The sequence below is a fragment of the Ceratotherium simum genome, chromosome 39, assembly GCF_057802395.1.
Source record: "Ceratotherium simum simum isolate JZ-2026a chromosome 39, ASM5780239v1, whole genome shotgun sequence".
In the NCBI taxonomy this organism is placed as follows: Eukaryota; Metazoa; Chordata; class Mammalia; order Perissodactyla; family Rhinocerotidae; genus Ceratotherium; species Ceratotherium simum.
The window spans coordinates 10,693,325-10,718,625 of NC_141938.1; the positions used below are offsets into that span (position 1 = coordinate 10,693,325).

At 55.2% G+C, this 25,301-nt stretch overlaps 1 protein-coding gene across 1 annotated transcript in view; it reads right to left on the bottom strand.

The window, feature by feature from the left end:
- The window catches only part of FBN3 (fibrillin 3), a 111,597-nt gene that overhangs the window by 26,400 nt on the left and 59,896 nt on the right, over positions 1-25,301 (bottom strand). Inside the window, exons 14-42 of the mRNA XM_087425290.1 lie at positions 24,843-24,986; positions 24,652-24,771; positions 24,402-24,527; positions 22,218-22,340; positions 21,838-22,113; positions 21,487-21,540; positions 19,901-20,026; positions 19,685-19,810; positions 17,826-17,945; positions 17,549-17,686; positions 17,350-17,400; positions 16,960-17,085; positions 14,893-15,117; positions 14,588-14,713; positions 14,117-14,245; positions 12,918-13,043; positions 11,618-11,743; positions 11,402-11,524; positions 11,127-11,252; positions 10,091-10,216; positions 8,305-8,427; positions 8,015-8,137; positions 7,370-7,495; positions 7,129-7,251; positions 6,234-6,356; positions 5,748-5,909; positions 4,672-4,740; positions 3,311-3,436; positions 183-308 (exon numbers count right to left, since the gene is read on the bottom strand). Of these exons, the coding sequence (XP_087281416.1) occupies positions 183-308; positions 3,311-3,436; positions 4,672-4,740; positions 5,748-5,909; positions 6,234-6,356; positions 7,129-7,251; positions 7,370-7,495; positions 8,015-8,137; positions 8,305-8,427; positions 10,091-10,216; positions 11,127-11,252; positions 11,402-11,524; positions 11,618-11,743; positions 12,918-13,043; positions 14,117-14,245; positions 14,588-14,713; positions 14,893-15,117; positions 16,960-17,085; positions 17,350-17,400; positions 17,549-17,686; positions 17,826-17,945; positions 19,685-19,810; positions 19,901-20,026; positions 21,487-21,540; positions 21,838-22,113; positions 22,218-22,340; positions 24,402-24,527; positions 24,652-24,771; positions 24,843-24,986 (3,738 nt within the window). The remainder of the gene's footprint in view (positions 1-182; positions 309-3,310; positions 3,437-4,671; positions 4,741-5,747; positions 5,910-6,233; positions 6,357-7,128; positions 7,252-7,369; positions 7,496-8,014; positions 8,138-8,304; positions 8,428-10,090; positions 10,217-11,126; positions 11,253-11,401; positions 11,525-11,617; positions 11,744-12,917; positions 13,044-14,116; positions 14,246-14,587; positions 14,714-14,892; positions 15,118-16,959; positions 17,086-17,349; positions 17,401-17,548; positions 17,687-17,825; positions 17,946-19,684; positions 19,811-19,900; positions 20,027-21,486; positions 21,541-21,837; positions 22,114-22,217; positions 22,341-24,401; positions 24,528-24,651; positions 24,772-24,842; positions 24,987-25,301) is intronic.

Genomic DNA, 25,301 nt, shown 5'->3' on the forward strand with positions numbered 1-25,301 from the left:
GAGTCCTGCAGCCTTGTTCACTGCTGCATACCGGCATCTCAAATACACTCACTCTCCCTCTCTCTCCTCTCCCAAACATGCCTCCCCACACTCTTCCAAGGCTTGGAGACTCCCAGAAGTCCCTCCCACACTTGAGCGCTGCTTCCACAACTGCGGGTCTCCCCCATTATCACACTTCATACCCATGCAGTTGTTGCCACCGTTGACTTGCAGGTATTCTGCGGGGCAGACACACGTGTAGTTCCCCAGAGTGTTGTAGCAGGTGCCAGGGCCACAGATGCCCGAGTGTGCGGAGCATTCGTCGATGTCTGCAGGGGAGGGAGGGGCAGTATCCTGGAACTGTCTGGATAACTCTCCATCCCAGGTCCGGTGGAGCAACTTCACTATGGCTTGAGTTTGGTTTCAAGATTAGCTTAAAATGCACAGCCACTTTAGTGACGTGGACATGTACGACATGGCGTTAAGCGAGGGAAAACGTTTACTACGATCCCAATTCTATTAGGAAAAAATATGACCTGAGCCCATGAGTTAATTACATGGTCACCAAGATTGGCAGAATCATGTGCTTCCTAATGTGATGTGAGAGGAAGCAAGGGCCCCATGGATGAAGTATTCTTGAAAAAAAGGTTGATTCTCAATCTGATCAATTCTCTAGCCCAGAGGCAGTAGACTTTTTCCATAAAGGGCAGAAAGTAAATTATTTCCAGTTTTGCAAGGCAAACAATGGTCTCGGACATAGCTTTCCACTCTGCCATTGTAGTGTGAAAGCAGCCATAGACAACAGCTAAATATATCAGCATGCTCCAGTAAAACTTGGTTTATGGACACTGACATGTGCATTTCATGTAATTTTCATGTGTCACAAAATATTATATTTCTTTTGATTTTTTTCCAACCATTTAAAAAATGTACAAAGCATTTTTAGCTAGTGGGCTGTACAAAAACAGGTGGTGGAATATTGGCACGCTAGGAATGATGTCACCAAAAATGGCAGAGCATGGAATGCCAGGGCTCCATTTCTCCATCAAAACAACTATTGAGTTGGCAAAAAGTGACAAAATCAACTTTTGCAAGACTCTGGAATCCAGTCAAAAACTTACAGCAACCAGAGGATCTGATCTATAAGAAATCCTAAAGGATCAACAAAATAAAAACCGTTAGAGCTGATAAATGAGGTCAACATAATTGCATAATACAAGATCAACATGCAAATATCAGTTGTATTTCTACATACTACCAATGAGCAACCGAAAAAGAAATTTTTTATAATAGTGTCCAAAAAATTAAATACTTAGGAATAAATTTGACCTAAGAGGTGCAAGACTTGAACACTGAAAACTACAAAACATTAATGAAAAAAATTAGAGAAGACCTAAATAAATGGAAAGACATCCTGTGTACATTCACTAGAAGACTTATTATGGTTAAGATGGCAATACTCCCCAAAGCGATTTACAGATTCAGTGTAACCCCTGTGAAAATCCCAATGACTCTTTTTTTTGCAGAAATGGAAAAGCTGACCCTAAAATTCATATGGAATTGCAAGGGAGCCCAAATAGCCAAAACAATCTTGGAAAAAGAAAAACAAAGTTGGAGGATTCACACTTCCCAATTTCAAAACTTACGATGCTACAGTAATCAACAGAGTGTGGTACTAGCATAAGGCTAGACATATAAATCAATGGAATAGAATTTAGAGTCCAGAAATAAACTCTTACATGTATGGTCAATTGATTTTGACAAGACCATTCAACGGGGAAAGAAGAGTCTTTTCAACAAATGGTGCTAGGACAGGTGGATATCCACATGCAACAGAACGAAGTTGGAGCCCTACCTCACACCATATACAAAATTAACTCAAAACAGATAGAAGACCTAAACATAAGAGCTAAAACTATACAACTCTTAGAAGAAAACATAGGGGTCAAGCTTAATGACCTTGTATTTAGCAATGGATTCTTAGATATGACACCAAAAGCACAAGCTATGAAAGAAAAAACAAACAGATAAATTGAACTTCATCAAAATTAAAACCTGCTGTGGATCAAAGGATGCTATCAAGAAAGTAAAAAGACAACCAACAGAATGGGAGAATCTATTTGCAGATCATATATCTGATAAGAGTCTTATATCCAGAATAAAGAACTCTCACAACTCAACAACAAAAAGACAAACAGTCCAATTTAAAAATGGGCAAAAGACCTGAACAGATGTTTCTCCAGAAAAGATAGACAAATGGCTAATAAGCACATGAAAAGATGCTCAACTTCATTAGTCATTAGGGAAATGCAAATCAAAGCCACAATGAGATACCACTTCACACCCACCAGGATGATATAACTTTAAACAATGGAAAATAACCAGTGTTGGTGAGGATGTGGAGAAACTGGAACCCTCACATGTTGCTCGTGGGAATGTAAAATGGCGTAGCTGCTTTGGAAAACAGTCTGGCGGTTTCTCAAAGAGTCAGTGGAATTACCACATGACCCAGTGATTCCAGGAGTGAGACAAACTCTTGGACAAGGACCAACTACAGAATTTGCCCAGTGCAAAATGAAAATCGGGGCTTTCTTGTTCAAAATACACGAAGAATTTCAAGATGGCAACAGTGAGCATGAATGGTGAGCATGGATGGATGGATGAATGAATGGATGAATGAATGAGTGAATGGATGAACATGGTACATTGCATTGGAAGAGCTCATTGGAAGGCTCAAGGATCAGGATGGCTGGGCTCAAAGCCAGTTTCCATCACTTACGAGTTAGTGTCTCTGAACAAGTCACTTAACCTCCTTGAGCCTCAGTTTCTGCATCTGAAAAATGGGATCATAATAGGAACGAGACCTCCTTCATGGGGCTGTTGTAGTGAATGAATGAATTACAAATGAGGATGTTCAGCACAGTGGTGACACACAGTCACAGACACCAATAAACTGTTGGGTATTACTAAGATGCGCAAAACAGAACAGGAAGGAGACAGGTGAAGGGATGCTTGAAGGAGAGGTGGGGCTGTTCCTTTGGTGTCTCCCTTCCCAATTCTAGCTCTGGGTCAACTTTTGCCCAAAGGAGGAAACTCATGGCTACTGCAGATCATTTCTGAGTGGGGAAGTCAGAGGTCAGGCAACAGAGAGGAGGAGTCAGCAGAGCAGAGGATAGAACAGGGCACACCGATGAGGCCTTCTCCATCCTTCCACTGGGCCCCAGGCAGCAAGACAGGTGAGCAGGCTCCTGGGGGCATTTCAGGCCGCAGCACCTGAGGAGGAGGTGAGGCTGGGCAGGGAGGCAGGGAGGCGGGGAGGGTCCGTGCTCACCCTCACAGATGCGGGTGTCCTCATTGAGATGGTAGCCAGGTGGGCAGTCACACTGGAAGCTGCCAAAGGTGTTGACACAGTCGCCCCCCTGGCAAAGCCCTGGCAGCTCGTGGCACTCGTCGATATCTGTCAGAAAGCGAGGAAGCTGTGCTTGGAAGCTAAACCCAAGCAGAGGACTCAGGGGACACTCAAGCCCTGCCCTGGGCTGTCCAGGGTCCTGGAGGAGCCAGTCTTGCTTCTTCAAGAATACTCAATAGCTGATGGTTATCTGGAGGGTTCAGGCCAGGGCTTATCTTGGAGGCTGCACCCAGACTCTCTTGGGTCAATGTCATCCTGAATTCATCCCCTACCCCTTCATCTGATAGTCCATCCTCCCATGCATCCATCCATCACATAGTTCCCTCTGGGAGGAATTCTCCAATCTTACTACACCCTGTGGCCAGAAGGATGGATGGACAGACAGATGGATGAGTGAATGGATATGAAAAGTAGTGGATGAGTGAATAAGCAAGAGTGTGAATGGACAAGAAAATAGATGAGTGGATGGATGGATGGATGGATAGATAAATGGATAAACGAATAGAGGGGGATCGATGGATGTTTTGGGGATGGATGGATGGATAAATGGATAAATGAGTGGAGGGAGATGGCTATATGGATAGGGGATAGGTGGATAGGTGGATGGAGGAGGATGGATGGATGGATGGGTAGCTGGATAGGTGAACAGGTGAACAGGTAAATGGATAGATATAAAAAGTATCAGATGAGTGAATAAGCAAGTGGGTCAATGGATGAGAAGATGAGTGAGTAATGGATGGGTGGGTAAGTAGGTAGGTGAGTAGATGAATGAATGGATGGATGGGTAGTTGAGTGGATGGATGGACAGATGGATGAGAGGATGGATGGGTGGATGGATGGATATGAAAAGTAGTGGATGAGTGAACAAGCAAGTGGGTCAACGGAGGAGAAGATGAATGAGTGAACGGATGGGTGGGTGGGTAGGTAAGCGAGTAGATGGATGGGTAGATGAGTGGATGTATGTGTGTTTATATATGGGTATATATATATACCTGTATGGAAGGAAGAAAGGAAAGGGACTGGATGAGTGTGGGATGGGTGGATGGATGGATGGGGGATTGGTGAAAGGATGGATCAATAAACCAACAGGTGGAAGAAGAGGTGGCTAAAAGGACAGAGAAAAAAATCCACCCCAAACTAAAAGTACATCTTGGTCTTGATGCCTGGCCTCCAAGTGGGAGGGTCTAGGCTCCCCAAAGCTGCCCAACTCTGCCCTTTGGTGAGGCAGGGATGAGAAAGGGCAATCAGTGGGTGCACGGATGGATGGTCTGCCAGGAACTCACCTTCCAGAATGACAGTGATGGGGTTGGGCCGGAAGCCCTCGCCACCTGGGCACAGGGTTCTGTACTCAGCTGCAAGGAAAAGAGGCTCTTGTGAGGGACTGTGGGGTGGGGCATTTGGGCAAAGCCTAGGGGAGGCAGGGGAGAGGAGGTCCCCCAAGAGGGACTCGAGAGTGGGTCCTGCATCCGTCTACCACACCAACTACATCCTCTTACCTCCTCAGCCTCTCAGGGCCAAGAGACCTTGGCCAATCCTGGGGGGTCCAGTACCTGTGTATGTGTGTGCCTAAATGTATTCACATTCAACATGTGAGCGGACGGGTCATGTGGTAGTAGCTGGGGGTGGGGAGGAGGGATTGTTTCTGATCGAAAATCAGACCCTAGTGTGACCGTAAGTTTCCCCCATGAAAGGAAGACCCTGGACATTCACACACACACACACACACACACACACACACACACACACACTCCTGTCTACCCCAGGTAGACAGATGTCTCCCTGTTTCACACCTGAGGTCTTTGCCCATGCTGTTCCCACTGCATCACACACCCTTCCCCCTACTCTGCCTGGAAAACTCCTACTCATCCTTCAAAACCTCATTCAAGCTTCTTATCCTGAGAAGTCTTCCCTTACCCCCTCCCTCTCCACGGCTTTCTCCTGAGCCATCACTGTGCCTCAAACAGACCCTCAGGATAGCTCTACTCTCAGTCTGGGGACCATTGGTTTATGGGTGAAGGGCAGTGTGCAGTGGCCTTGTTTCATCCTTCTCTGGATCCCCAGTCCCTAGCACAGAGGAACTCCCAATGTTTGTTGACTGACTGAGTGAGCAAGTGAATATAAACACACAGAGAATCTGCAGGAAGGGAAGGCACGAACAGATCTTGGAGAGAGGCCCAGCCAATGAACTCCTGAGAGTATGCTGTGTGACCCAGGGCGAGCCCCTCTCCCTCTCTGGTTCCAAGCTTCCCTCCCTTAGCATAGATGACCCCTGAAGACCCAGGGAGGCCCAGACCAGGGCTAGGTCTCTGTGGCTCAGGCCACAGTGCCCGCCCGCCCCACCCCCTGCCCAGGGACTCACTGGTGTTGGCCATGGGGCACAGCTCACAAGGGTTGCCCCAGGCCCGGCCCAGCGAGCAGCAGCAGGATGCTCGGGAGACGCCAACCCCGATCTCAGCACCGCAGGAGATGCCACCGTCCCCTCGGTCCTGCGTGTCTAGGAAGCAGTTCCCGACCCGGGTGTCTGAACAGGTGGAAGGAGATGGTTAGCAGGTGGCGGAGGAGAAAGGGTGTGTGTGTGTCTCTGTGTGTGCAACTGTGTGTGTCTGTGTGTGGAACTGTGTAACTCTGCGTGCACGCGTCTGTGTGCACGTGTGTGTGTGTGTGTAGAGCAGAAGGCTGCATTGCAACAGGCGACAGGGACAATCACTCTGGCCGGGGCCAGCAAAGATCCCGCTGGTGAGGAGCAGGTGGATGTGAACAGGTCGACAGGCCAGGGGGACCCAGGCCCCGGCCCCGGCCAGATCACTGACCCCAGGGCCCCAGCCAGAGCCAAGAGTGTACTCACCCACGCAGCCCACCCCGCTGGGGTTCAGCTCGAAATCCTGGGGACAGTTGCAGCGGTAGCTGCCGGGGGTGTTCACACACAGGCCGTTGATGCAGTTCACGGGGTCTGCACACTCATTGACATCTGTGGGGTGGGAGCACTTCAGTGGGGAGCCCTCCCTCAGCCTGCTTCCCTCCCACCTTCCTCCTGGGAAGTCCAAGCCCTTGATGTTGAATGCGGGGCTGTGGGGTGAGGCTGTGTCCTCCCCTGGGAAGAAAGCCCAAGGGGACAGCAGCCTCGGGATCTGCCCCCCTCCCCTCCCTGCTCTGTTCTACTCGGCCTGGAGGTTTGCCCTTGAAAGCGCCCCTTGCCTGGATTCCACGCAGCCAATAAACAAAACCAACGTTTAGAACATGCTTTCAAACCAGGGGTTGGCAAACTACAACCTGCAGGCCAAATCTGGCCCCCCGCCTGTTTGTATAAATAAAGTTTTATTGGCACACAGCCACGCCCACTCATTCACATATCGCCTGTGTCTGCTTTTGAGCTCCAACAGCAGAGTTGAGTAGCTGCAACAGAGACCATATGACCCAAAAAACTGAAACTATGTACTGTCTGGCCCTTTACTGATAAAGTTTGCCGACCCCTGTTTTAAACACACGGGTGGGAGACCGTTTTGACGGTTGTGGTGGAGGGAGCTCGCTTTCATTCATTCACTGCATTTATTCCGAGGATGATCAAAGACAAGGAAGAAGGTTAACGGGAACAGGAGCACTTTTGGAGATGGGGGGTCAAGCGAGGCCCCCCAGGAGAAGACGTTTGGGATGAGATCCGAGGGCAGCGAAGGAGTGAGCTGTGCCTCTTCCTCGTCCCCGCTCCTGATCCCCTCATCCCCCCCGCCCCTCTGCTCCCACACCTGAGCAGTTGCTGCCACCACGGTCCAGCTCGTAGCCCTCGTCGCAGATGCAGCGGAACATTCCGGGCAGGTTCTCGCAGCTCCCGAACACACAGAGGTTCCCGAGAACACACTCGTCCACGTCTGTGGGGACCCCGGGTCAGAGTGCTCTGCCGGGCAGCCTGCTCCGGCCGCCCCCGGTGCCAGAGGGCCCCGGGGACCTGCCTGCCCTGTGCCCCTCCCCGGCAGCCCCAGGCCTCACCCTGGCAGGCCCGGAGGTCCTCCGTGGGGTTGAAGCCCATCTCGCACTCGCAGCGGTAGCCGCCGGGGACATTGAGGCACTGCCCGTTCTCGCAGAGGTCCACGTCCTCCGCACACTCGTCCCTGTCTGAGGGCCCCGAGAGGCAGAGGGCTGGCCGCCAGCTAGCCAGGACCCGCAGGGTGGGCCCCATCGCTTGCACCCTTCACTGTCCCCCGGGGTCCCGGGAGCAGGCAAGTGGCATTGAGAACTCAGACCTTGACTCGGTGGGCAGGTGACCAAGTCAGGGCCAGGGAGCAGACAGGGGACCTGGTCACTGGGACTCCAGCCAGGTGGGCAGACAGGGGACCTGGTCTCTCAGGATCTGGGGTGGAGAGCCGCTGGGAAGTAAGCAAGCGTTCCTGCTCCCCACATCCAGAAGGCTCCATGCATTCAGAGTCCAGGCAGAAGACCGCTCCCAGGACTCTGGGCCTGGCCGGTGGCCCCGTGGGCTGAGGGCACGGTGTCTCCAGCACCCACAGAGCAGCAGGTGAATCAGCATGAGTTGGGAAGCCAAGTGACCACTGTGGCCACCTCAGAATCCAGCCTGCGTGGCTGGCCCCCTCCAGGAGGGCCCCTCCTGACCTCCCAGCCCACCCCCAACCTCACCTTCACAGGAGAAGCCGTCCCCCGCGAAGCCGCGGCGGCAGGCGCAGCGGTAGGAGCCAGGGGTGTTGAGGCAGTCTGCTCTCGGGCTGCACTGGTGCTCCTGGAAGGCGCATTCATCCAGGTCTGCAGGAGACGGAGCCCGGGGACCCCCGGGGGTGTGCATTGGGGGGCCACGAGGAGGCAGACCCTCCAATCCAGCCCTGACTGGCACCCCTGGGCCCAGCCACCCCCTCCCTGCCCCCCACCTCCCTCAGCTGCTCTGCCCGGATCGCCTGTCCTCAGGCACTCACCGTGGCACCCGAAGCCATCCCCCACCCAGCCTGGCTGGCACCTGCAGCTGAAACTCCCGGGGACGTTGAGGCAGGAGGCGTGACCATCACAGCTGTGTCCCCCAAGCTCACATTCGTCCACATCTGAGAGGGCAGGGACCCAGTCACAGGAGGGGCAGGACCGGGAGAGGGGAGGAGGACATAGCAGCCCTATGAGGCCCGGGCCTAGTAGAAATAGGGCTTTGGGGCAGAGTGGGGAGACTAAGTGTAGTGGCAGGAGAAGGAACAAGGATCCCCCCCTTGGGGTGGGCTGGCCCGGAAATGCCCCCCCACCACCACTCTGGGAGCTTCCACCTTCAACCAGAGCCCAAGAGAAAAACCTGGAAACCCAAAAGGCATGACTCCCAGCAGCCCTCAGAAATGGTCCGAAATGGCAGCATGAGAGACTTCGGGTAGACATTAAGAGTAACTGTCCTAATGAACACGCCCCCTCTTCTAAACCAGCATTTCTAATCCTCAGTCAATTTTGCATCATACGCCACCTAACGGAGCTATTTACCGAACATTTTTTTACACTGCCTCCTGTTTTTACCTACATAAATGTATTTTAAAAGAAAATCTTATAACACCACCAACAGTCCCTAAGAAGCCGTGGATTTGATGCTCTGTTGTGTGACATTTGATTCTGGTCCACATTAAAGTAACTGTTTAATTTTAGCAGGTGGAACTGTGTCCTCCAAAAAGGTGTGTTCAGGGGCCGGCCCTGTGGCTTAGCGGTTAAGTGTGCGCGCTCCGCTACTTGTGGCCCGGGTTCGGATCCCGGGCGCGCACCGACGCACCGCTTCTCCGGCCATGCTGAGGCCGCGTCCCACATATAGCAACTAGAAGGATGTGCAACTATGACATACAACTATCTACTGGGGCTTTGGGGGAAAAAAAGGAGGAGGATTGGCAATAGATAGCTCAGAGCCGGTCTTCCTCAGCAAAAAGAGGAGGATTAGCATGGATGTTAGCTCAGGGCTCATCTTCCTCACAAACAAACAAACAAACAAACAAAAAAAGGTGTATTCAAGTCCTAACTCCCAGAACCCGTGAATGACACCTTGTTTGGAAATAGGGTCTTTGTGGATGTAGCCAAGTTGAGATGAGGTCATCCCGGGTTACAGTGGGCCCTACTCCAGTGACTTCTTATAAGGACTACTCCGGTGTCCTTATAAGCAGCAGGAAATTTGGACAGACAGAGAGACAACATCACGTGACGACGGACACCGAGATTGGAGCTATGCCTTTTTACAAACCAAGGAGCCCCAAGGACTGAGGGCCACCACCAGAGGCCAGGAGACAGCACAGAGCAGATTGTCCCTCTGAGCCCCAAGAAGGAACCAACCCTGCCGACACCTTGACTTCAGACTTCCGGCCTCCAGAACTGTTCTGGAGAGAGACTAAATTTCTGTGGTTCTGAGCCACCAGGCTTGTGGGAATTTGTCACAGCCGCCCTAGGAAGCTAAAATAATAACTGTTGAAATGTTCGTCCCTGTGTCACTGAAAACCACCAGGCTTGAGTGCTTTGGGGATGCCGCTGTGGACCCTGGGGGCTCCAAAGCCCCCCCATAGAGCTGTTTGTTCAGGGGAGCCCCAGGGGCACTTGACTGGGTCCTGTTCCTGCTTTTAACAAGAGGGCCCAGCACCGGAAATCTGTAAGAAGGATGTCTGGTCCTGCTCTGCCCTGAGGGACGGGGCAGACCCCACGACCACTGAGCTGGCCCTTCGGGGGCCCCCTCTGCTGCACCGCTGACCGCCGGCTCACCGGAGCAGCCCGTGGCCCCCTTCCTGATGACATAACCCAGCTGGCAGTGGCAGACAAAGGACCCTTTTGTGTTCTCGCAGGCCCCGTGGAGGCAGATGTGGGGGTTCAGGTCACACTCATTCACATCTGTGGGGAGAGAGAGGTGAAGCCTGAGCGCTCGGTGCGGGGATGACGGGAGAGGGAGCAGGGGAGGGTGGACGGGGTGCACCAGCACTGCACCAGCTTTGGGGTTCTCCTTGCCCACCTCCAGGGCTGGGGGGCTCCCTCTGGTCCCGCAGCTGTGGTATGCCAACATTTTACAGAGCAATTCCATGCAACGCACTGGGCACGCGTCCTCTGAAGGATTTTATAGCCACGTACATTTAGAAAACTCTGAGTTAGACAAAGTTAACTGGATTTTTCTCCAGCAGACCTTTTCAGAGCCTTTACGCTGATGCAGATCTGCAAGAGGGCCTATTCCATTTGGTCCAAGGCCCTTGAGTGCTTCCTAAGACTTCTGCGATCTGGAACTCTTGCAGCTGCATTGGGCTGGACACGTCTTCTCGGGAGGGAGTCTTTACCTCTTTTTTTCCTGGAACGTCCCCACTCCGGCCCCAGCCCTGTCCTGATGAGCCACCCAGTACACATCTGCTTCCCGGGCCTCGTGAGGACTCACAGCCAGGAAGGGATGATGATCACGGCCCCAACAGCTCGGGGTGCCCACGGGGGGCTCAGAGAACACAGTTCTAAGGGTCTTCCCCATCTTGCTCACCCTCCTCTGCATAACACCCCTTGGTCTGTGGCGATCTTAAAGTGCAGCCCTCAGAACAGGGCACGGGTCTCTGTACGTGTTGGGTATACAGTAAGTGCCCAATAAATGTACTTCAAAGGAACAAGGTTCTCGGGCTCTGATGCTATGGATGAGATTCCTCAGGCTTTAGCGCCTGGGCTCAAGGCACCGGTGGCCATGATTTACAAAGCCTTGTCCCCTTGCCTGCGTGTGACGGATGGGACCTGGGGCATCTGCGTGCTCCACCCCACGGCCCCAGCTCCTCACCAACACACATCCCCGCGTCCCGCGTGGCCACGAAGCCGTCGTAACACAGGCAACGGTGTCCCCCGGGCACATTGGTGCACTGGCCTCCCTCGCAGAGGTCTGGGTTCTCCTCACACTCGTCCACGTCTGGGGGAGGGGGGTGCAGGCTGGGCTGCAGGTGGGCAGGGACTCGGGGAGCCCCGGGGACCCTGCCACAGGCTCAGCGGCCCGTCCGGGTCTGGGAGACCCCTCCTCCCTCCCACATCCCGGGCAGTGGGAGGGGCCGTGCCACCCACCTGCGCACGCCCTGCCATCGGGCAGCAGCGAGTAGCCGGGGCCACAGCCGCACCGGTAGCTGCCCTCGGTGTTAACGCAGTGCATGTCACAGCCGCCGTTCCCAAGGCGACATTCGTTGATGTCTGCAGGGGTAGGGCAGTGGGGAGAGGGTCCGGCATCTGGGGTCAGGAGACTGCACTGGGGGCACGGCCGGCAGCGGGGGGGCGCCCTCTCACCCATGCAGCCCTGGCGGTCAGGGGTGTTCTGGAAGCCGGCGTGGCAGGAGCATTGGAAGGCGCCGATGACGTTGACACACTGGCCGTGGGGACACAAGCCGTCCCGCAGGGAGCACTCGTCCACATCTGGGGGGAGAAGGCCGGGCGGGGGCCCTGCGTGAGCAGGCGGGTGAGGGGCCCGAGGGAAGGCGGGGCTGGGCCCCATCGGCCACCTGCGGGCCCTGAGACACTCGGACACGCATGCATGCCGATGTGGTCACACTACCAGTGTCCACACACCCTGTGGGTGTGAGTCTACTCGCTCACAAACACACCCTCACACACTCGCCTTCGCCCAAACGTCCATATTCAGATACACATTCACATCCTCTTGCATACTCACAAGGCTCACAATCACACCCTTGCACACTCACCCCCAGCAGACACACACCCACACCAGTAAACACATCACGTGCACATTCATAGGCTCACACACAAACACACCCTCACGCCCACTCACGTGCATAGTCACTCTCAGTAGACACATATTCACAATCAGATACACACTCACACCCACGTGCACACTCATGTAGATGCACAAATACACCTCACACCTGCTCAAAGGCAAATGTGCCTGCCTTGTGTGAATACACACCCAGATACATACACTCTCTTCCACACTCATGTAGACTCACAAACAACCCTTGCATGCACTCACACAAACACACTTGCCCTCGACAGACACACATCCACACTCAGATACACACTCATGCCCTCTTGCACACTCATACAGATCCACATACAAACACACCCTCACACCCACCTACCTCCAAACACACTCATCCATGTGCCAACACACATTCACACCCAGACACACACACTCACAGCTCATGGAGACTCAAGCACACACACTTACACAAGAACACTCACCCTTGTGTAGACACACACTCACACAGGCTCACATACAAGCACCTGTGACACACTCACTTATGTGTAGACACAGTCACAGATACACCTTTGCATGCCCACATGGACAAACTCCCTCCATCTCACACCCATGCAGTCACATTTCACACACACACACTGACCCATACTTGCACACTTGCTTTTCCACTTTCACATTCTCACAGAAACCCACTCAAATACGCTCTCCCACTATCTCACACATGCACCCACTCACACACGTAGATACATGCTGACACACATGTGCACACTCACACACAGGTACGGACTCAGAGAGATTCACAAATCCACACTCCCACTATCTCATGCAACCCGCTCACATTCACTCCCCCACTCACACGCCCGGTTGCACGCTCACCCTCACAGGCAGTGCCCTGGGCCGTCAGTGCATGTCCAGGGGGGCACTGACACTCGTAGCTCCCTGCCGTGTTGGTGCAGGTGCCTCCCCGGCACAGCCGCGGGTCCCGCGCACACTCGTCCACGTCTGGGCGTGTGGAAAGAGAGAGGCATGAAGATGCCGACCTGGGGAGGGCGTGATGTGGCTCCTAAAGCTTCTCCCTGTGGCCCCCTCAAGGGAGCCTGGAGGCTTGAGGCTCGGGTGACCCCAGGGAGCAGAGTTGGAGCTGGGAGGAGCAGGGACAAGTCAGACGGGGGCAGGGGGAGCTGGAATTCTCAGGAGAATCAGGGCCACGAGGCCAATACTCCCAGAGTCACTGAAGGAGGCCCTGAGAAGCCCCCCTCCCCTCCACAGGACACAGCGGGAAGGCAAGGCCCAGCCCCACCAGGCTTCACCACGGGGAGCAGGCAGCCTCGCCACCCACCTCACCACACTCGTCTCCCTTGCCTCCTTCTACCCCTCAGGCTCACCTCAGGACCTTTGTATGTGCTGTTCCCTCCACCTGACCCTCCACACAGCAGCTCCTTCTATCCCTCAGGCCGACCCCAGGGCCTGTGCACATGCTGTTCTCCCTCCAGGCTGCTCTTTCAGCCCTGCTCACCCCATTTACTCCCACTCTTTCAGCCACAACCTCAAGCCCACAGAACAGGACACATCCCTGGGGTCCAGGCTCCAACCCCACCACGTGGCCCTTTCAAGCGCTTCTGACGCTGGCCGCTTCGCATTTCTCTGGGGATTTATTTTATTAATTAGGTCACAAGCTCTGAGAGAAGGGCCCTCTGCCCCCAAGCTCTCTGCAGTACCCTGAGTAGATACACGTGACACGTTCACTGAGTGAATAAAAAAGCGAAGGAAAGGGGCGAGAGGCTCCTCTCTCCCAGGCTCTCTCGTTTTCTCACGCGACACCCGCCCTGGGAGAACTTGCTCAAATCTTGGTCCCCAGGCCTCCCATCTGCCCGCCAGACCCATGTCCGGCTGCCTTTGGGGACGATGCCACATGGCGCCCATGCTCACTGTGTCTCAGCTGGGCCACAGCTCTCCCTACACCTGCTCCCTCCACCCGCGTCCCTCACAGCAACGTCCCCACCGTCCCTCCACTCAGCCCGCGACCCAGCAGGCATCACCCCACCCAGGGTGCCCGCCGCGCTCCGGCCGCCTACCCACGCAGTTCTTCATCAGCATGAAGCCGCTCTCGTAGCCGGGGAAACACTCGCACTCAAAGCTGCCCGGGGTGTTGACACAGGCGCCCTGGCCACAGAGGTCAGGGGAGATGCGACACTCGTCGATGTCTGTGGAGAGAGGGGGCGCGGGCTGGGCCTCCACTTCTGTGCGCACATGGGGCCACACGAGCCCCAAGCTGCCCCACTGAGCCAGGGGAGCAGAGGCGCCGTGACAGCACACCAGAGAGGGCAGGGAATTCCCTCCCAGCCCAGAGGCCCCTGGGCGTCCCCTTTGCCAGCCCCTCCTTTTACAGTCGGGTCCCTGAGGCCCAGAGAGGGTGGCGACCTGCCCTGGGCCACACAGCAGGCAGGCAGGACAAGAGGCACCTAGAGAACTGGCCTTCGCTCCACGTCTGGTTTGTGGCCCCCATCCCCGCAGGCCCCCGCAAAGAGGCAGAGGTGGGCACGCACCCGTGCAGTTCCTTTCCTGGGCGTCCAGGGCGAAGCCCCCTGCACAAGAGCAGCGGAAGCTGCCCACGGTGTTCCGGCAGGTGCCGTGCACGCAGAGGCCAGGGAAGGCCTTGCACTCGTTCACATCTGCGGGGTGGGGGCATCAAATGTCACAGGGTCCCGACATCCCTGGGCTCTTCGCTTCTGAGCTTCCGCACCTCTGACTGTGGATGGTTTGCTATCTCTCAAATGCGCTTCCCACCCCCAGGCCTTTGCCCGTGCTGTGCCCTCTCCCCGTCCTCCAGGCTCCCCGCGCCCAGACGCACCTTTGTAGAAGGGCTGGCCCGACAGGAAGTCCCTGCTGGCGAAGCCCAGCCCCCGGGGACACAGGCTGGCGAACGCCGGGGACTCGGGCTCCGGGCATGCCTGGCATGCAGCCCCCCACGCGGCCCCCACGGAGCAGCAGCAGAGGTCCATCCGGTACTTGCCGGGAAGGGCGGCCCCACACTCGTCCTCGTCCCAGTGCAGGAAACACAGCTCCAGGCGCATATCTGCATGGAGGATCAGCACCGGGTCCCACCCCTGCCACACCATGCCCGCCGCCACATGGGCGTTACGGCCTCACTCAGCAGCGCCCATCTGAGATGGCCTCCCCAACAGGAAGACTAAGATGGGAGTGACTTCCTGCTGAGGTTCAACGTCATCCAACAGCTACTTTTTTTTTTTTTGCTGAGGAAGATCAGCCCTGAGCTAACATCTGTGCCAACCTTCCTCTATTTTGTATGTGGGTTGCCGCGACAGTGTGGCTGATGAGTGGGGTAGGTCCGCGCCCGGGATCTGAACCTGGGCCACCGAAGTGGAGCACGCTGAACTTAACCACTAGGCCACGGGGCCGGCCCCAACAGTTACACTTTAATAATAATAACTCGAATTGCTAGCAGGCTTGCTACATTTTCGGCACTGTTCTTAGCTCATTAACCCATTTAATCCTCAAAATGACACCAGGATGAAAATATTACTATCGTGCCCATTTTACAGGAGACACAGAAGGGTTAGGTAGCTTGCCCAAGGCCACACAGTTAGTAAGAGGCAGAGCCGGGTTCAAAACATGCCATCTGGCTCCAGACTCTGCTTAATCTGTAAATAGAACAATCTGACAGCAGACAAGCCTTCCTTAATGCCGGACATGAGGGTCTAAGACAGGGGCCTGCTAACTACAGCCTGGGGGCAGCTGCCTGTTCTTGTAAATAAAGTTTTATTGACACACAGCCACGTCCCTTTGTTTCCATATCATGTGTGTCTGCTTTTGTGCTACAAGGCGGGGCTGAGTCGTTGCTATGGAGACTGTGTGGCCTGCAGAGCTGAAAATACTTACTCTCTGGCCCTTTGCAGGAAAAGTTTGCTGATCCCTGGTCTAGGACAACTTTTCTCTCTTTGCAACCGGAACGTATGTTTAAGTGGTCAATTTGAGGATCAGACAGTTTTATAGAATCTTTGGGAAAAATCGAGAGTGCTGAGCCACACACAGGGGTCCATCTTAAGTTCTCTTGTACCCAGTGCCTCGGGCCAGGGGTAATGGTCACATCTGACCAGCCTGGGCCAGGGTTTGCGTCTCTCTATTTCACCCAGCCCTGAATTCAGCGCAGGGTGTCCTGCAAGGCAATGGCTTTTTTCTCTTTACTTGGTTACTTTCCCTTTGCTCACATTTTGGGGTCAGTGAGAAGACCCATTGTACACCTGAAACTCAGTTTAAAAGGAAATCAGAGTTGATAAGGGTCCCAGCAGCCTTACGGTTGACAAGGCCCCGAGGGGCCGATGACGAGGCTACAAATGGGTTGATGGGTCTGCAGGAGGAAAAACTGATAGAACAGGAGCCCTGTCTGCTAGATGATGGATGCTTTTGGCCAAGGAATTTCCGGTTCAAGATGCTGATGGGGCAAAGCCAAGAAATCCTCCTCCAGGGGGAAAATATCACAGAGCCTTTGAGCTGGAGGGTGAGCCATTGGGGGAGAGTGCTTGAGCCCTGGATGCTGAGGGAGATTCGTGGGCAAGGACGAAGGCTCCTGTGTGCATCTCAGCACTTGTGTCAGAGGTGTCTTGTGCTCAAGTCCCCCCGGGGTAAACCTTATTTGGTAACGAGAAAAGAATAAACAAAAGTTGAAGATACTATTTTATAAGATTTTCCCATTTGCAATGCACTTCATTAAAGGGGTGGTTAAGTGAAGAGACAGAACCCCCAAAACAGACGTCTTTTGAGATGCGTCAGCAGGAGGTGGGCAGGGGGGTAGACAGTCCCTGAGGACCCCCTCAATGTCTCCTGTCTGTGGGAGGGGTCTCCAGTCACTGGGGGTAGAGACAATGAAAGCAGGGCAGGTGGCCCTGCACGGACTCACCCACGCACAGGCGGCCCGTGGCGTCCAGCGTCAGGCCCTGGGGACACTCGCAGCGGAAGGAGCCAGCGGTGTTGAGGCAGTGCCCGTTGGGACAGACCCCGGGGAAGACCTCGCACTCGTCCACATCTGGCCAGTGGCAGGCAAGTGGAGAGGCGAGGGCTGGAGGCTCCCAGGAGCTGGGGGCTCCAGAACCTAGCTGTCCTTGGGGAAGCAGCAGGGGGATCGTGCCAGCCTCAAGAGCTGGGGAATCGCGGGGAAGACCAGGGGACCAGGGAGGGGAAGTCTCTGTCTGCATCTCAAAAGATTTTGGGGAGGGACTGCAGGCAGCCCCCAAGACACCAACTTGCATGCAGTCGGCTTGGGGATGTACCACGAGAGGCAGGGACTTACCGTCACAGGTGAGCCCCTTCATGCGGGCAAAGCCACGGGCACAGGCAGGGTCTGCGGTTGGGAGAACCAGAGCGAGGAGAGGAGTGACTCTCTCCATCCAGACCCGGGGTACCTCTTCCATCCAGTTCTCTGAAAGGGCGCCCCGGCAGGCACAGTGCCCGGGTCCAGGAGACCCCCAGGAGCCCACCCAGGGCATTACCTATGTCACAGCGTTCGCAGGGGCTCCCCCAGGCGGCCCCGAGGGTGGCGCAGCACGCGGACCGCAGGGTGGCTCCATGCAGGTTTGCCTCGCAGCGGCCGTCCTGGACCTTCAGCCAGCAGGTGCCCTTGGTGCTGTCTGGGGAGAGGGGGTCACCTGTGTCACCTGCAGGGCCCCCACCTGCACATCAACGCACAGAGGCCCAGCCCTCCCCGGGGAGGGACTCAGGGCTGGGCAGCGGGGCCCCTGGAACTCCGTGGGACTCGGGGACTCTCACCTAAGCACATGGTGCCGGAGGGCCCCAGCCGGCTGCCAGGGGCGCACTCGCAGGCGTAGGAGCCGGCCAGGTTCCGGCACACACCATTCACACACGGGTTGGCCAGGCACTCGTCGATGTCTGTGAGGACAGCCCCCCACCATGTCCTGAGCTGCGGGAAAGGGAGCCCCACCTGGCCAGGGCCCCCTCCTCCCCGGGGGCTGCCGGAGCCCAGCGGCCCGGGGTGGTGCATGCGTGTCCATGCACGTGCGTGAACAGATAAGGTGCGTTCGTGCACAGGAACGGAATGTGCAGGCACACGTGTTTGCACTGAATCGTGGTGTCCACCCAAACAAGCACATTGACACAGAGGGTTCTGGGAGCGTGCACGTGTGAAAAGGGCAGAGGGACAGACACGGTGGGGAACGGTGACCCTCATGGAGTCAGTCAGGGCACAAGAGAGGACAAGAGCGGGAGGCAGGAGGAAAACCCAGAGAGGACAGAGGCCTAGACGTGGTGGGGTCGGCCGGGGGAGCGGGGAGCAGGAGGCTGGGCCCGGGCTGCTGCAGAGGGTGAAGGGGACACGTGGGGGCTCTGGTGACCACGGGGACAGGGTTAGGGTGAGGTGGGAGTGAGGACGGCACTGTGGCGAGCTTTGGCTGTCAGGGGAGGAGGGAAAGAAGACACAGGCTGGGGAGCCGGGGTCAGGCGGAAGGCTTGTGTGCACGTGCGTGCGTGTGCCTGTGAGTGTGCAAGGGGCCGCAGGACGGGCAAGGTCATCGCCACAAGTATGTGTGACAGTGTGCACATGTGTTTCAGCACGTGTGTGAGCAAGGATGGGCATGTATTCCTGTGTACACGAGCAAGTGTGAGCGTGTGTGAGTGCACAAGTGCATGGGTATGTGAGGGGTTTGTGTGAATGCATGCGTGTGTGTGACTGTGAGCCTAACTGTGTGAAAGTGTGAGTGACAATGTAAACACACACGTGTCTCTGAGCATGTGCACGTGAGTGTGTGTGACTATGGGGGGTGTTGGCGAGTGTGACTGTGGGTGTGCATGTGTGTTTTGAGTGAGTACCAGAGTGTGTAACTGAGTGGTCATATGCGCACGTGTGAATGTATGAGTGTCTGAATGCAGGCATATGTGTGGGCCTTTGAAGGTGTAACTGTATGGCTATGAGTGCAAGTGTGTAAGTGTGAGAATAAATGAGTGTGTGAATGTGTGTATATGTGTGTTTGAGTACACTCCTGAGTGTGTATAACTGTGTGAGATAAAGTATGAATACATGTATGTCCTTGGGAGTACGGGGGCATGAATGTGGGTGTGAATGTGAGTATACATGCATCTTTCAGCATGTGTGCACCTGTGTGTGTACACACCATATGCAGCATGTGTACGTGTCTGCGTGCATGTGTGTGTACACGCAACATGCATGTGTCTGGGTGTGTGCACACAGAGCTCCAGTGTGTGTCTGCGTGTGCGCATGTCTGTGTATGTACACGCCACATGCAGCGTGTGTAGGTGTCTGTGTGCATGTGTGTGTACACGCAACATGCATGTGTCTGGGTGTGTGCACACAGAGCTCCAGTGTGTGTCTGAGTGTGCGCATGTCTGTGTATGTACACGCCACATGCAGCGTGTGTAGGTGTCTGTGTGCATGTGTGTGTACACGCAACATGCATGTGTCTGGGTGTGTGCACACAGAGCTCCAGTGTGTGTCTGCGTGTGCGCATGTCTGTGTATGTACACGCCACATGCAGCATGTGTGTCTGAGTGTGTGTGCATCTGTGCGTGTACACACCTCACGCAGCGCATGTAGCTGTCTGTGAGCGTGTGTCTGTGTGTGCACCCGCCGCACGCAGCGTGCCCGGGCCCTCTACCTTCGCAGGTCTCCGTGTCCTGCCGAAAGCTGAAGCCCTTGGGGCAGGAGCAGCTGTAGCTGCCCGGGCTGTTCCTGCACCACCCGTTGTCACACAGGAGGCTGTTGAGGGCGCACTCGTCCACGTCTGCAGGGCGGGGTGGGAGAGTGGGGTGAGGGGTCCAAGCAGGGGAGGCTCCCCCACCTGCCCACCCGCCCGTCCGCGGGGCACACTCACCCCTGCACTCCTTGCCGGCCGCGCCCGCCTCGTAGCCCAGGTTGCAGACGCAGCGGTAGCTGCCTCGCAGGTTCTCGCACACGCCATTGGCACAGACGTCAGGGTCGAGGGCACACTCGTTGATGTCTGAAGCGGGTGGAAGGCGTCAGAAGCTCACCAGGGGTCTCCAGAAGCCACGTTCCCCTGGGGCCAGAGCTCCAGCCCAGACCCTGTCGCATTTCCCTCTAAGACAGGATTTCTCAGCGCCGTGGACATTTGGAGCTGGATCCTTGTTTGCTGTGGGGGCATCCTGGGCATTGATGCCGAGCAGCATCCCTGACCTCCACCCACGAGATCCCAATAGCATCCTCTCCAATATTTCTCCAGAAATGGCCAAATTCCAACTGTCCCCAGTTTGGAACCCACAAGCCAGACATTTGTACAGCAGCAACGTAATAAAAATAAAAGCAATCATAACTGCTGACGCTATGGGATGCCTGCTAGCTTGTGCCAAGCATATTGACCCGTTTGAACCTCACAACACCCCTGAAATGAGTCCTTTATTATCCCCACTTTACAGACATAGAACCTGAGGCACAGAGAGGGTAGGTAACCTGCCCGAGGTTATTCAATCAGTAGAGAGTAGGGTCGGGATTTGAACCCGGGCATCTGGCTTCAGTCTGTGCCTTTAACTGAGGGGACAAACCGGGGGGAAAGGGGGTGTCAGACATCTATCCCACAATGGAAAACTTGACTGTATCCTTTTATTTCTGCTCAGGCAGAAAAGCTGTTTCAGGAAGGCATGGGGGGGGCAGTGCGCATGTTTGAGCAGCAAACGAATGAAAAGATACACACACGGAGAATTTCCTTTCAAGTTTCAACAGTTCAACTTTGGGCTGAGACCTGCTGGCCACAGGAGATGAGCCAGGGGGCCCCCGGTAGGGACTGTCCAGTCCTGGGGGAATCAGAAGAGTCACGTTGGAGGTTGCACAGCCAGTGGGACAGAAAGCAGGACTCAGGAGGGAAGGAGTTGGAGGGGAGGGAAAGGAGCCGTGGGAGGGAGCACGGCTTTATACATCCACTATCTCTGTTATGGGCTGAATCGTGTCCTCCCCAAAATCACATGTTGGAGTCTTAACCCCCAGGACCTCAGCGTGCAACCTTATTTGGAGACAGGGTCTTTACAGAGGTAATCCAGTTAAAACGAGGTCATTAGGGTGGACCCCAGCCCATTCCAATGCGACTGGCATTCTTATAAAAAGGAGGAATTTGGACACAGATGCGCACACAGGGAGAACACCATGTGCAGATGAAGGCAGGGATCAGAGTGAGGCTTCTACAAGCCAAGGAACACCAAAGATGGCCAGCAGACCACCAAAAGCTAGGAGAGAGCAAGGAACGGAACCTCCCTCACAGCCTCAGAAGGCACCCACGCTGCCAATATCTTGATCTCAGACTCGTAGCCTCCAGAACAGCAAGAGGATACATTTCTGCCGTTGGCACCCCTAGTTTGTGTTACTTTGTTATGGCAGCCCCCCCCCGCAAAGTGATACAGTGCCCAACCACAACCCCACCCCCTGCCGTCTCCCGGCCCTGCCCCCACTCACCTCTGCCATCTGCGGTGATGCCGAGCCCGCTGCTGCACAGGGCCTGGAACTCGGCTGGAAGGGCAGGGGCAGGGCGAGAGGGGTCACCAGTGACTGCTAACATTATAAGGTGTGGCCCAAGGACATGGCCCCTCGGTGTTGAGCAAGAGTCTGGGAGTATGATGACCCCCCTCCCATGGGAAGAGCAATTTCCTTCAGTCTCTTCTTGGGGAGAGCCCCCAGAGGAGAGAAGCCCCCACCCCATAGGAGCCCAGAGCCCCTTCCTCTCCTCCCCCAGGGTGATGAACGGGAAGCGAGGACTCATGGAGGGACCATGGACAGCGGGTGGGGGCCGGGCAGCAGGATGCTCACGGGAGTTCTTGGCAGGACACAGCTGGCAGGGCTCCCCAAACCCGTGGTCAGGGTTAGCACAGCAGCACTCGGATTTGGTGACGGCACCGGGGAAGGGGCGGGTGCAGGAGCCCTTCTCGAGGGCCCCATAGCATGTGCTGCGCACATGGGTGTCCACACACACGCGGCCGTCTGCGCCCACGGCCAGCCCCCCTAGGCAGTGGCACCGGAAGGAGCCCTCGGTGTTGGTGCAGTGGCCATTCATGCAGATACCGGGCGTCTGGCACTCGTCGATGTCTGCAGGGGTGGTGGGGACACTGCCATGGGTGCCAGCTGTGCCCCCCGCCACCAGCCCTTCCAGCCTCCCCATCTCTCGCCTCTGGTCCAGCCTCCAGCCTCACCCACGCAGTAGCGGCCACTGGGCGCCAGCAGGAAACCAGACTTGCAGAGACACGTGAAGCTGCCGTCCTCGTTCAGGCACACTCCATTGGCGCACATGGTGGTGGTGGCACACTCGTTGTGGTCTGGGGACACCCGGAGAGGCTGGGTCCGGGCAGGCGAGGCTGGCGCTCGCCCCTCACTGGACCAGCCCCTCCCTCTCACTTCTCCAGGGCAGAGCCAGGGCTGAGCCCCCGAGGGACCACTACCAGGGTGTGGGAGCCCGAGAAGACAAGACATGGTTGTCTGTGACTGTGTCTGCTGGACATTAGTCTGTCTGCAGGCACGTGAGCTCCCCAGGGGGCAGGACAGGGCTGCTCGCTCACGTCTGCATCTTGGGTCCTGCCACACCCAAGATGGAGTAGGCGTTCCAGAGATATTTGTTCAAAGTTGAGTAAGTGAGGTAGTGGCTACACAACTTTGTACTACATGCCACCAAACTGTTCCCTTAAAAATGGTTAAAACGGTAAATGTTACGTATATTTTGCCACAATAAAAAAAATAATAAAAATAAATAAATGAGGTGATGTTTGCAGGACTTTGTGAAATGCACTAAACGCCACTGAACTGTTCCCTTAAAAGGGTTAAAATGGTAAGTTTTATGCTATGCATATTCTGCTGCAAGCTATTTTTGAATAAATGAGGTGGTTGCACGGCGTTGGGTACGTGCTAAATGTCACCAAATTGTTCACTTAGAAATACTATGCATATTTTGCTACCAAAAAAAAAATGGAATAGGGGCCAGCCTGGAGGCGTAGCGGTTAAGTTCGTGCGCTCCACCTCAGCAGCCCGGGGTTCATGGGTTTGGATCCTGGGCGCGGACCCATGCATTGCCACTTAAGCCATGCTGTGGCAGCAGCCCACGTACAAAATAGAGAACGATTGGCAACAGATGTTAGCTCAGGGCCAATCTTCCTCATCAAAAAAAAGAAAAAAAAAGGAATAAATGAGGTTGTGTTTGCACGGACATTGGGAATTACGAAATGCCATTGAATTGTTCACTTTTAAATGATTCAATTGATCTCGTGTGAATCTCATCTTATTTAAAATAGCCTAATTTAAAGGAACATGGTAGATGCAGAAATGAGTTGATTATCAAAGTATCCATTTTGGACAATAATGGACTGCCCCCCCAAAAAGAAAAAGGAAATGAATAAATGAAAGATCCACACAAAAATCTGTACATGAATGTTCATAGCAGCATTATCCAAAATTGCAAAAAGTGGAAAAGAACCAAATGTCCATCAACTGATGAAAAGGTAAACACAATGTGGTCCATCCACACCCTAGAACATTACTCAGCCATGAAAAGGAGTGAAGCCCTGACACATGCTACAATGTGGATGGACCTTGAACACATGATGCTCAGTGAGAGAAACCAGACACAAAAAACCACACAGCGTGTGATTCCATTTACAGGAAACCCCCAGAACAGGCAAATCCACAGAGACAGAAAGCCGATTAGCCTAGTGCCAAGGGCTGGGGGGAGGGAGAGAAGATTCTGGAATGACTAATGGAGATGAAATGATAAAGATGTTCTAAACTTAGATGCTTGTCCAACTCTAAATATACTAAAAGCCAATGAATTGTACACTTTAAATGACTACCTTTATTGCATGTGAATTATATACCAATAAAGATGCTTAAAAAGGTTTTTAATAATGAATGAATGCAGAAAGGAGAAAATCCTCCCTGACGAGCGAAGACTTTAAGGCAGGTCTCCTCAGACAAGGCGACAGAATCAAATAAAGGGGAGCCCAGGGGCCCCCATAAGCCGTGGAGCTTGGATGGCACCCCTGTACCCAACAGAGAGAGTGAGAGCAGGGCGCTCTCCACGGTCCTGATCCCATCGCTCTCGGGGGCATCATGGGACAGGAGAGGGGATGTGCTCCAGACTCAGGATCAGACAGCCCTTCCTGGGATGCACGGAATGAATTCAGGAAGGAGGGAATGAAGAAGCAAGTCGGAGGTAGACAGAGCACAAGAAAAACCTCAGGTGGGCTGGCTGGTCTCAGAGAGGTGGAGCAGAGGGTCCATCGTAGGGAAGGAGGGAGGTGATGCAGGAGGACTCAAGATGCAAGGTGGCCCTAAAAGACAGCTAGTGGGGCCCAGAAGCCCCCAGCCCACCCACCCACCCCCCAACTCACCCACACAATTCTTCCCACCAGGGCTGAGCTCGAAGCCTGCGTTGCAGACACACTGGAAGCTGCCCTCCATGTTGATGCAGCGGCCGTGGCGGCAGAGGCCACTGCTGGCAATACACTCGTCCACGTCTGCGGGGAGGGAGGGAGGCGGGCAGTCGGCAGGTGCACCCCCCAGACTCTAATTCAGGTGGCAGACTCAGGCCCCCCCCAGCCAAGGCCCCCGTCGCCCCCACCCTCTGATAGACAGCCGTACCCACGCACGCCTGCTTGCTGAGTGTGGCCTGGAAGCCCTCGTGGCACCGGCAGTGGTAGGAGCCGGGGGTGTTGACGCAGTCTCCGTGGTGGCAGGGGCTGCTAGCACATTCGTCCACGTCTGCGGGCAGACGACCCTCAGCCCCAGCCCGGCAGGGTGCGGCCACCCCCCCAAACCCGGCCGCTGCTCACCGATGCACTCCCCCCGGACGTCCTGCGTGTAGCCCATGTGACACTCGCAGCGGTAGCTGGAAGGGGTGGGCAGGCAGCGGCCGTGGAGACACAGGTTGGTGAAGTGTCGGCAGATGTCGATGGTCTGGTTCAGCGTGGCTGTGCCTGCCGTGGGGCCAGTGGGGGCACCTGAGCACTGTCTGCCTCCCCGACCCTGAGTCTGGGTCTTGCCTCTGGGTTCAGACCCCCACTCTGAGGCTGGGACCCCGCCCCCTATGCCCAGGCTCTCCCACTTCAACCCAGAATCATACCCTAGATTCAAACTCCCACCCTGGCTGAGATCCCCACTCTGGGCCCAGAGAAGCTTAGACCCCCACCCCAGATCTAGAACCCTACCCTGGGCCCAGACCCCCCCACCCCAGATCTAGAACCCTACCCTGGGCCCAGAACCCCCACCACAGATCTAGAACCCTACCCTGG